The 12,519-nt window shown below is 39.1% G+C and overlaps 1 protein-coding gene across 2 annotated transcripts in view; it reads right to left on the reverse strand.

Moving 5' to 3' along the window:
- Nucleotides 1-12,519, reverse strand: part of NEGR1 (neuronal growth regulator 1) — an 856,142-nt gene that overhangs the window by 109,010 nt on the left and 734,613 nt on the right. The window contains exon 7 of one of the 2 annotated variants that reach the window (XM_061630507.1): nt 7,146-7,187. The exons of the other annotated variant lie outside the window; for it this stretch is intronic. Within the exon in view, the coding sequence (XP_061486491.1) occupies nt 7,146-7,187 (42 nt within the window). The remainder of the gene's footprint in view (nt 1-7,145; nt 7,188-12,519) is intronic. 2 annotated transcript variants of the gene reach the window in all.

Genomic DNA, 12,519 nt, shown 5'->3' on the forward strand with positions numbered 1-12,519 from the left:
TTGCATTTCAGCCTCATCTCATCTCTTGATCACATGGTGTTTTTCATTAGTGCTTCTTGAATACAGCTGGAATAGTGAACCTATAAGCTTTTAAATTGATTCAGACCAATGGCCTATCCAATCCAGTACTGTCTCTTCCAACTGGCAACAGCTCTCCAAGGTTATACAAGTTGTCACAGCTCTGAAGTCTGACATTCTATTAATTGGAGATACTGGGGATTTAACTTGGGATCTTGGGTATGCATATCATGTCCTCTACCACTGGCTTTTTGTTTGGTTCTCCAGTTCCTACTGATATTTTACCCAGTTGTACAAATTTCTCTTAGCTAATCTATTATAAAACAATTAGATTACCTTATCATATACAAGTATATACGTACAATAAATAAATAAATAATATGCTTTTGCTTGCAGAACGTCCATAATTTTCTTCATTTTTAAGCTATATTTCCATACTTCATTTACATTCACGCAAAGATATCTTCAGTGGGAACTATACATCTTTTGTCATGTGTCTTATTTAGTCATTGGTACAGGCTCTCTTTTTTGATCATCATATCATTAATTTTGCTTGAGTCAATAATCTTCATGTAGAATTTCAAGCTAATATTTCACTATATAACCAATGATGGCTTTAGTCTCTTTCTGTTTGCAGTGCTGCCAGTATTTGTGAATCATCAGTTGCAACAACATTTATCAGCAGTGCTTGTCTCTCAAAATGTCAAACATTTATGTTTATGGTTTTCTTTCCAGATGATATTTTCAGGGTTTGTTAAGGAAATCCCTATCCAATTATTTTTGATGTTGACTGAAAATGAACAAAGCTAATTAGCAGCCTACTTGGCTAAGAAATGTTCACCACGAACAGGAAATTAAGAACATAAGAACATAAGAAGAGCCTGCTGGATCAGGCCAGTGGCCCATCTAGTCCAGCATCCTGTTCTCACAGTGGCCAACCAGGTGCCTGGGGGAAGCCCGCAAGCAGGACCCGAGTGCAAGAACACTCTCCCCTCCTGAGGCTTCCGGCAACTGGTTTTCAGAAGCATGCTGCCTCTGACTAGGGTGGCACAGCACAGCCATCACGGCTAGTAGCCATTGATAGCCCTGTCCTCCATGAATTTGTCTAATCTTCTTTTAAAGCCGTCCAAGCTGGTGGCCATTACTGCATCTTGTGGGAGCAAATTCCATAGTTTAACTATGCGCTGAGTAAAGAAGTACTTCCTTTTGTCTGTCCTGAATCTTCCAACATTCAGCTTCTTTGAATGTCCACGACTTCTAGTATTATTCGAGAGGGAGAAGAACTTTTCTCTATCCACTTTCTCAATGCCATGCATAATTTTATACACTTCTATCATGTCTCCTCTGACCCGCCTTTTCTCTAAACTAAAAAGCCCCAAATGCTGCAACCTTTCCTCGTAAGGGAGTCGCTCCATCCCCTTGATCATTCTCGTTGCCCTCTTCTGAACCTTTTCCAACTCTATAATATCCTTTTTGAGATGAGGCGACCAGAACTATACACAGTATTCCAAATGCGGCCGCACCATAGATTTATACATAATGTATAATACATTATGATATCGGCTGTTTTATTTTCAATACCTTTCCTAATTATCGCTAGCATGGAATTTTCCTTTTTCACAGCTGCCGCACACTGGGTCGACATTTTCATCGTGCTGTCCACTACAACCCCGAGGTCTCTCTCCTGGTCGGTCACTGCCAGTTCAGACTCCATGAGCGTATATGTGAAATTAAGATTTTTTGCTCCAATATGCATAATTTTACACTTGTTTATTTGGGTGAGGTATGATGAACTAATGGAAAGATGAAGTTCTGCCACTGATGTCAACAAAACAAAATCAAAACTGGAACCAAGATAGGTTTTAAAAACATATTTTTAAGGCTGTACTTTTCCCCCTTGTCATCGTGATTCCTTAAATCCTATGAAAAGCCTCCTAAAGCAATGTAAGATAGGTTGTCCATAAACATTTCCATTTTCAAAAACACTCCATAAATCTTCATTATTTGCACTACCATTACATTTGCTGACAAGGAATAAACAGCTATTAAAGACACACAGTCCTAGATTGCTACGAAAAAGCTACCATTTTAGTTGTATATTGTAAGTGTGGAAAGAACTGGAGGCTTGAAGCCAATTTTTATTATTATCAGTGAGAAAAAACAAAATGATACAAAATATATTTTATTAAAACAAACTGTTCACAATCCAATATAAAGTTAGACATATTAAACCCATTCGCATCTGTTATTTTAAGGGTTCATAACTCTTGGTTGGATTATGGTGTATTTCTTTTTTTAAAAAAAACCATCAGGAAGTAGCATGCAAACAGAACTCTATCTTCATTATAAAATATTTCCAGTCCACTTTTGGGGACAATGCAAATCCAAAGCACCTTAAACCAATAAATCACAGCATAAAAAGAAATCAACAGTACAAAACAATAACAACAAATTCATTCAATCTCCTCAAAAACCAGAAAAACAATAAGAGCCATAAGACTATATTGGCTGTCTGTATCAACTTTATTTGTTAATGTTGTTTAGGATTTATACAACTCTACATTACTCTGAAGTAGGAAAGGATGGATCTGTACATTTGGTTTTCCTCAGTTACTCATTTTTCCAACCTTAAGTTTAGTTCACCATATTTCTGCATTGGCTTGCGAATAATTCTTTAAAAGTTCTCGTGAAAGGTTCTTAGCATTTCAGTGCTTGTGCATTTTATCTGAATATGCACATCTATGCAATTTTGCCCAATAAACACATTTAAAAAGCAATTTCTCATAATATATTTTATTTTCACCAATATTTGTGTATGTTATTTTTACCAATATACACATTTTATGCACATTTTCCCCATTATAACATTTTTGAACACATTGTTTGGTTGGAGAACTACATCACAAAATTTGAACATTTGGAAGGAGTTCTGCATTTTGTTTTGCGAAGTATGAATTAGACAGGTTTGCATTAAAATACGAACTGAATTTCTCCCCCATCCTTAATTTTTAATAAAGGTTGCCAGTTTGTTTTCATGTCCCTATAATAGCTGCATAACAGTCAGGAATTCTATCAACACAAGTTTTCTTGTCATTGCTGGGAACAACTACTCCTGCTGAATAATTGCCATTGAATCAGCACAGGTGCCCTGTTCCTAAACAGAAGCTAATCCCATTCTAAACTCCATTTCTTCCCCCACCTCCAAGTAAGCCCATTAAATTCAGCGCCGTATGCCACAAAGAGAGAACAGGCACACTATATTCTACAGAGCATATTTTTCTAATCTGCAAGTCCAGCAAATGATACATGAAACATAGAAAAGCATCCCCTTTGCCCCAGGCACCAACCCACCCATTTTGGGATGGAGATTTCTTTCTTGCTTCACTGTGCCACAACCAGGGGTTCTAGTAAGGGGGAGAAAGAGTCGTGGAAGAAAAATATGGGAGGCAGACATATGAAGCCACAAAAGTGTCCACAGAGACAAAGGCCTCCACTCCCAGACCACCATCAGACAAACAACAAACAACAAAAACACAGCAAAACTTTCTTAAGAATTCAACCTTCCTGTTTGTTCACTCTACAGCCCTCTTCAGGCATTCTAAGTCATGCAATTACAATCAGGCAGAGTGGGACTGCATCTGCTGATGGCCCTGCCCCCACTGTATATGAGTTGAGAGAAGGTCTGAAGAGGAAAGCTTGCTCTATGGGTGTGGAATCCTTGCATGATGAAGAACCCAGATTGTGCAGAGCTCCATATCACAGAGGGGCCTGAGTGCATGGATGAGGCTCACCTGTTCAGATTTCCCCCCAGGGTATGGCAGATTTCCCCCCAGTGTATGGTCAGCAGGAGAGGGCTTGCAGGGGATATAGGGCCAGGGTCACCAGACACAATCATAATCTCCATTCCAGATTATTGTAACTGCATGGTTTAGAATTCGTGAACAGATCTTATAGCAGGGATAGCCGGCATGGTGTCTTGGACTATCAGCTATGCTGTAGACAGCATGGCCAGCCGTCAGGGAATGTGGAAGTTGCAGTGCACAACATCTGGACGACACACAGCAAAAACACAAAGAGAAAATTGCACCTTCCAAGTTGTGTCTCATTTTCACAATCACTTCCCCAAACAGAAATAAAGGGTAAAAAAATGTGTACCTTGTTGTTGATGATGAGTAATGGCTGCTTGTGGGGAATGGGTTGGAGATGGAAAAGTATGGATAAAGTATTATATTAATACTTTGATAAAAATAACATTTTGGGGTATGTAAATGAATCAATGCCATATCAACTGGTTTAAAAATTGCTGGTGTGAGAGAGAAGAATGGAGAAACAAGACAGTGTATTCACAGAATTACAATTGTTTGCAGGGGAGACAATAACTTATGAACAAAAAATTGGGCTTGGTATTTGTTTACCAAGGAACACATGACCATTTATATAGAAAGAATAATTCTGGCATCTGCATGCATATATTTGGGAGGCTGGCCATAGTAGTCCTGGTCTCTTCCTCCTCTCTTGCACAATAATTTTGGAGGCAACAAATTTCTACTTTCCCCAACCATATCTAGTGCATACCCCAGACTTTGGAAATTTCCCAGTAGCCAAGACTAGTGTAGTTGCACAAAATATAGGCTGGTGGGAAGGAAGGGATGCCTGCCCAGGAAGGTGAGCCTGGAATCAGAATCAGACAACATTCAAAACATGCCAGAGTCTGGACAGCAATTCTTTCCCAGCCTGTACAGGAAGTCTTTTACAGATCTCCCGCTAAGGAAAGCCAATGGCCATCCTGGGTGGGCAGAGCCAGTACAGCACCTGGGAACTCTTTACTGCCCAGAGAGCAACCATGCACTAGAGTCCTGGTAGTCCACCACATAAGGCCTGGTGGATCCTCATAGCCTCCTTAGTTACCTAACTACCAACCTTCTCTTTTTAGTGTGACCTCCTCAGGCTCACTAAATCTACTCATCCTTTTGATATTTTAGGGTCAATCTGGTTTTTGACAACACCACACAAGAGTTGTCATCATGAAGATGCCTGTTCAGCTTGGGCAAGATACTGGGCCAAGCAGGCTGAATTCTTGTGACTTGCTCTCATTGAGGCAGCTTTATAGAATGATCCTTTGCTGGTGCTGCATTATCCTGCCCAATCTGAGGAAATCTTTACTCCCTCTATAAATTCAGGCAGCTCATAGTGCAACCCACCTGTGTAAGAAAGCTGTTGTCAGGAGGGTAGAGTTTTCTGTTTTCCTTGCTTGGTCCACTGGCCTCGTATAATCATGCAACTTGATAGCAACTTTTGCTTCCTTGCTGTTTGTTTATGTTCCCATTATTCTCCTACCCTTCTGTGAAGAGCTTCAGAATTCACAGTAGTTGTATATGGCTGTTTTTCACATGGCAGTTGTAAAATGTAGCCTTTCTATAAGAGAGCAGGGAAGCTGATGTGGCCATTGACAGATGACTTTGGAAAGTCCTCTGCATTGAACCACTGATGCGTCTTTCCAATGCTCAGGATGGGATTATCTATGCCATGGCACTGTGAGATGTTTCTGGGTTTCTGGGTTTCTACTTGTCAATACTATACTGCCTTTGGGAGGAAAGGTAGGATATAAATTTAATAATAAATAAAATACTGCTCAGGTTTATGATGATGTTAGGTCTAACAAACAATCTACTGGGGCTCATGGGGAGCAGAAACGATTGTTAAAATGATAGGAAGAGTGCACCAGGAAACAATGCACCACAATCTGTGACATATTGTTGGTAAATTTTACACTTTCTAAAGAAGAATATACACAAATAAACAACAACTAGCAACTTGTATATAAATGAACTTCAGGTTGAACGAAGTTTTATAGCAAAGTTTGTTAATAACAGTGTCTCAAAATGAAAACAGAAAAAAAATTCTAGCAAGCTATATGATCAACTATTTATGTGCCAGTAAGACTAGAACACTAGACAAACCCTAAGCACTCTATTAATTCTGTCTTGCAAGGCACTGCAAGACTGAGGTTGGTTCATCACACTGCTGTGTCAGACACAGCATGGATGACACAGAAAACACAAATTTCTACAGAAGCAGTGGGAATCTCATTCTTTACAGTTCAAACTATACCTTCAAAGAGGACAAATTTCCACACTAAGATTCCCATATTTCAAAAGTATGTGAATTCTTGCCCTCAGTACTGTGGCTTTCAGGAATAGCCAAGCCAGCCTGCTGCAAATTTGTAGCATGTTTATATCAGGATCGCACTGTCTCAATTTTGTAGAAGTATGTATTTGTTTAGGGCTGGAGTCTGTTTCCACAATTCTGATTTTGCATGTAGAGGCTAGGAAAAGATATTCCTGAAGTAGTTAGTAAAAATAATATATTTTGCCTGTTCTACCCATCAGTGTTGTCTAGAGTTAAAGCAGTCTCTATATGTGCCAGTCCACAGAAATTAAAGTAGAAAGTAAATAACAGAATATCCCTCAAAGACCAAGGAATGATTCTGGCTTGCTATTAATAGGGAGTTATGACAAATGTCTTGAAATCTGTATTTCTCTCAGAAGGTCTGATGCTGTAAGCTGAAATTCATAAAAGTATTTATGTTATCTTGTGATACTTTCACTCTTGAAGTTCCTCATGGGAACAGACAACCTTTGCAAAAAATGTACCCTATCATTAATATAGTTCTGCATTTGGCCATTGGTGCTGCAACACAATATGCACAGAAGAAGAGCTGCCTCTTGGAGGGGGAAACCACACAAACGCCTTGCTTCTAGCAAAACAGCCAACAATCAATTTAGCACAGATAATACCACAAAGGGAATATAAACGCAAAAGGCATCCCACTGCTAAGCTAACGCTGTATGCATCTGCTGTGTGATCTTTGGGACAGAGGGAAACAGAGAAATGCTTTTATAAAAGAAATCTACCAAGGCAGAATAGCATTTGCCCAAAGAGCAGCACAAACTGTGAATGCAGAAAGACAGGAAAGAGACAATTCAGCAGTAATAGAATACTGTTCAACATCAACTGCATGTGTATTGGTATGACAGCAACATATATGTTGTCTTTCCTTGAAAAAGAGTGAGAGAGGGAGAGAGAGAGTACCCAAGCATACTTTGGGAATGTATGTGGATACTGACCTGGGCTTGAGACAGGACTAGTGGTAGTAGGCTCAATAATTTCTACAAAAAGGGAAAAGGGGGGGGAAGAATATTTGGATATTAATCACATATGGAAGACAAATACAAAATGAGTCAGTCATCAGTCATGGTCATGCAACAGATATACCTATGAGGTTAACTTAGGAAACAAACAAGCAAATAAACAAGACCCACCAGGCCATCCACTTGTTCTGTGAAAATCATGCAGTAAGCAGGAACTATGTTCACGGGTGACACACATTAACTTCTTTATACATGCATCACTAAGACTCAGGAGTCAGAATACAACACTCTGATTGATACATTTCAGCCAAGCTGCCTTTGCTGACCTACCCTTGAAGTTCTCAGATATAGTTGTCTGGTAGATGACTGAAATCAGCATACAAAATACACCTTAATATCTGTCTTTTACTGTAAATGCAGATATAATATCTGTTCACACAAAGGATTTTAAAACAACAACCCACATCTGTCCATATTAAGGTGCAAAATAGCTTTCAGGTTTTAAAAAGAAATCAAGGGGAAAAATGCATCAAATAACCAAAAATGGGCATATAGAATTATATCCAATTATGTTCTACTCAAAGTAGACCCATTAAAGTTAATGAACCTTCATCATGCCCATTAACTTCAATGGGACTACTGTGAGTAGGACCAGCACTGGATACAACCCATACATTTTACTTTTGTATAATAGAAGGAAAGATTAAAAGAATCACAGCTACTCAGAAAGCCGTATAACAAACCATTAACTTTAGGTCTTCTCATTAGAGACCAGCTGTTTCCTTTAATTGGTGACATTCAGTGATGTCCACCCACCTGCACAATGGAAATCCACTTGCATAATGCAACTGGGTTTTTCTTCTCCCCCTTCTAGACCCCTTGCCCCCCAATCTGTTCTAGAGGGTCCCCCAACCCCTGGAACATATATTAGGGCACACTGGGGGACTGCAAGGGAGAGGATAGGATGGAGAATCCCTGTTTGTACAAGTGGATGCTTACTTGTGCTACACAGGATCTCACCCACTGACTTTTAAGAAAGAAATTCAAATGACCATTTTTGGAAAATGCTGCTGTATTTCTAATGATGAAAAATATGTCAAAATTGTGCATCATTATACTCTTAGCACTTAATTTTTTTTGTAAAATACATTCTTTGAGATCTCAAAAAAAAGAAAAAAAAGAAAAAAAAGGCCACCATCAACGTCACTTATAAATTAGCACATTTTTAAAAATGGAAAATGATTTTGGTTTGGCACTTCTTTGATAATTATGCTACTTGGAGACCTTGACCTGCAATGCAGTAACTTCACAATTTCTTTGAGAAGCTAAAATGCATGCCCTTTGAAAGGCTATTATTTCATATCATATACTGTCAATCATATCCAAGGATTGAAGCTACAGTATTAATTCTCCCTTCATTTTGCTCAGACAGCTCAAAGTTGCTCTTATGCTGACTTTAAACACCATGGCATTACTTCAGATCAGAATTCAAGCATAATCTATTATATGATAAAAAGCAGCAAAGAGGTATTTAATTTTCACTCATACTTTGCACACATTAGCTTTCTTGGGGAGTTAACCTAACCCTTCATGCTTATTAGAATTACATATAAATGATGTGAAGAAACAATTTGTCTATGTCTCAGGAGAGGAAATATCCCTGCAAATTAAGGCAAGGATTGAAGTCCCAGGCGTTCTGTTCCATCGTTATGGCTTCCCAACAATACACTGTCACGGAAATTATGGCTGCTAGCCATGGAACTGACAAACCTCTAGAAATCTTACCTCTGGTGTGGTAGTGAATGCAGCAGATCTATGACACTGACTAATACACATTAGAGAAAACAATATAATTTGAAGATATTTGTAATTGCCTATGGCTGCAATCCTATCACACTTAACAGAGCAATCCAAAACCTGATATATCATGCTGGGTTAGGGTTTGGATGGAGTGGAGGTGGGGTGAGAAGTTCTGGCAGCAAGGAGTGCTCCGATACATCCGCCCAAACAGTAGGCAGCCAGCAGAAACCCTCAAAACAGGACATTTGGTGGGTGGGGGCTGGGACTGGCAAAGGATTTATGGAATATTGAGCCAGCGCAACTGCCGTTGTGCAACAGCAAAGGGCCTAATCTAGGCCTGGGAACTGGCACAGCAAAGGGGCATTTTCCTTCCACCCTTCTGTCGTGTTGATGTGGCACTAACTGCACCTCTGTCAAGTCCCACCCTCTGCCAACCAGGAATTAAGACTGCAGCCTTAGTTGGAAGGACCTGCTGAATGATGTGAAACTGATTTTGGAATAATAAACAGTCTTGAGGCATCATGAAGACTAACAAACTTATTATAGCATAAACATTTATGGATTATAGTCTATTTCACTAGGGCATGAAATGTTATCCTGAGTTTCTCTCTCTCTCTTCAGGATAATAATTAGGGTTGCCAGGTCAGAAGCATCCCAAACTGAGATTTCAGGGGGGGCCCTAGTTAGGGTTGCCATATTGCCCGGATAGCCGGGTTTTACCTGGATTCTTTGCATGCCACCCTGCACCCATTTAGCCCCTTAGGTGGCCCAGATTCTCAGCTTTAATTTTTTAAAAAATAAGTTTCTAGGTGGTCCGGTTCTCGAGATATACATAAAGACATCAGCCGCCCCGACTGTTAAATCTTTTTTTAAACTACTGTATAGCACTTCGTAGCTTTAACTCCGCCCGTTCATGATTGCAGCCAATCAGTGAAGTGTTTGGTTGACCTGTGGCAGTGTCTAGAAAACCTCATTGCAATGCCAGAAAATGGTGGTTTCCCCCGTTTATCTGAAAATCTCATAAATTGGGTAAGTATATACATTTCAGTTTTTTTCCCTCTTGTGTGCAGGAGTCAGATCCTGGGCAGTGTTTTGAAAACCTTCCCAATACTTGCTTTTGTGGGGGTAAAAGCATTGCTAATTCCATATGTCCAGAGTAAATCCCATTGAATTCAATAGGACTTACTTTTGAGTAGACATGATTATGAATCTGTTGAAAATCAATGGGACTTTGGAGTGAATGTAAAAAACAATTGTGTTTGTGTTCTCTTTCTATTCTCCCTTCAGTCCTGTTTTAAAGCAAGTAGGCAGGGCTTACTCAGGTATTACAGTTTTTATTCTGTAGGAAACTAATACTGATTTTTTTAAAACTAATACTGGTTTGACAATAAACTATTATATGGGCTGTATGTATTTATACATCTGCAGTGTGTATGTGTGTGTGTAGTCTTTCCAACAACCCTGTGAGGTAGGGTTGGAAACCAACGCAGCTCACAACAAGAAATAAAGCCATTTACAATCCAATAACCATAAAAACAAGTATAAACAGTTGCAAAACAGCGTAAAGTGGCATGATTCAGAATTTTGGGTTGTGTGAATGAAGTTGCTTATCACTTGAGGTTGCAGTTCTGTCCCTGTTTGGGTAAGCCGCACTGAATACACTGGGACTTGCTTCTGAATAAATAAACCCAGGATTGCACTATAAATATCTTTACAGTTTGTGTAAATAATAAATATATTTGATAGTCATGCTTAATCCTGACTGGTTGTGAGATGCTTAGTTTTCAGCCTTACTCATAGGAGTCTTGTTGTGGTTGGTATGGTATTGCATTTAAGAAATCATGGTACAAAATGGCCTGAATCAGTATAAGACAGATTTCTTGGTTCCTAAAAGTGAGAATAGACTCAAGGGCCACAGTGACTCCAACATTTATTTATGTATTTTTATTTACAACATTTATATACCGCTTTATTGTAAAAAATCTCAAAGCGGTTTACAGAAAGAATTAAAACAATAAAATTATTGGCAAAAGCGTTAAGGACAGATACTTAAAAACATTCAAAATAATAAAACCAACAATGAGTTAAAAACAGATTTAAAAACACAATAGCTTCTACGTGCCTGGAGAGGCTTGTCTCAAGAAAACTGATTTTAGCAGATGCTGAAAAGAGGCGTCTGCCTAATGTCAATAGGCAAGGAGTTCCAAAGCATAGGTGCTGCCACACAAAAGGACTGATTTCTTACAAGAGCAGAACAAGTACTATGTGGCACCCATAACATGGAAAGCACAGCTTGAACTTGGCCTAGTAGCAAATGCAAATCAGCAACCAATGCAGATTTCAGAGCAGAGGTATTATGTGCTGATAGGATCTCACTCATGTCAGCAATTGTGCTGCAGCATTCTGCATTAACTGCAGTCCCCAGGTCAGGTTGTGCTGCATGGGGATTTCTGTGACCTTGGCTGACTGGCTGCTAGGATTTTTTTAGTTTGGGTTTTTGCTTATGAATCCGGACTGGTTGTGGGATGCTGAGCTTTCTGCCTTACTCATAGGAATCTTGTTGTGGTTGGTAAGGTATTACATTTAGGAAAGTGTTACTGCCTTTTGTGTCCCCCCCATTTGCATTTCACTTATCTTTAACCTCACTCAGTTACAGCCATAGAAGCAACAGCAACATATGCAAGATAATTAACTCCCATTAGTGATAAGAGCAAGAACTTATAATTATTATTTTAATTAAAACAAGAGGCTTATCAGTACTTTGAAGAGGACCAGATATTTATTTTCTTTCTGAGCCCAGGACTGGGTCTTTCATGATGCCGGTGGGGGGGTGGGGACACTAGAGTAGTCGATAAGACAGACATCCTGGCATTGGTAATCTAATTAGCAAGGTATGTGTGGGGTTGTTGCACACTTCCAGGTCCAGTTTCATTTTGAGTATGGAGGTGGAACCTGTGTAGATGTGGTTGATCAAAGGGAGAAGAAATTTTGAGTTAAGCAAAGCTCTGCTTTTATAAAACCTAAGAAACATACAGATACTTTGAATGTCTGAGTGCCTGCACCAGTGGAATACTGGAGGAACTTGTAAAACTTGCTGCAACAGTATTTAGAACTGAGCATGTGGTGTGAAAGACTCCTTTTCCTAACATTTTGGCTTCTTGTTTGTCTCCACCCACCACATCTTTGAAATATATCATATATGGTTAACTGTACTGCTGCCCTGACTTCCTTTTTGTTTGTTGCTATTTTGTGTTTTTATTATGTTTTTATATTGATTGTGTATTTTTATTGTTTTTATTATATTTGTAAGCTGTGCTGAGCTCTGTGTTTAACAGCAAAAGGGCAGGATATAAATTCTCTTAATCAATCAATAAATACTCCATAGTGTTGGAAACTAGAGTCTAGGCATTTAAGGCTGAAAATGTTGCTTAAAATAAAAGATATCTCACATCTTTCCCCAGTTTTTGGTGGTAATTCCTAGGCACAAAAGCAAAACAACTGGACAATCCAAACATTAATATGCAAATATTTGCATAATATGCAAATTAGC

This window comes from Rhineura floridana, chromosome 6 (assembly GCF_030035675.1).
Source record: "Rhineura floridana isolate rRhiFlo1 chromosome 6, rRhiFlo1.hap2, whole genome shotgun sequence".
NCBI classification, from domain to species: domain Eukaryota; kingdom Metazoa; phylum Chordata; class Lepidosauria; order Squamata; family Rhineuridae; genus Rhineura; species Rhineura floridana.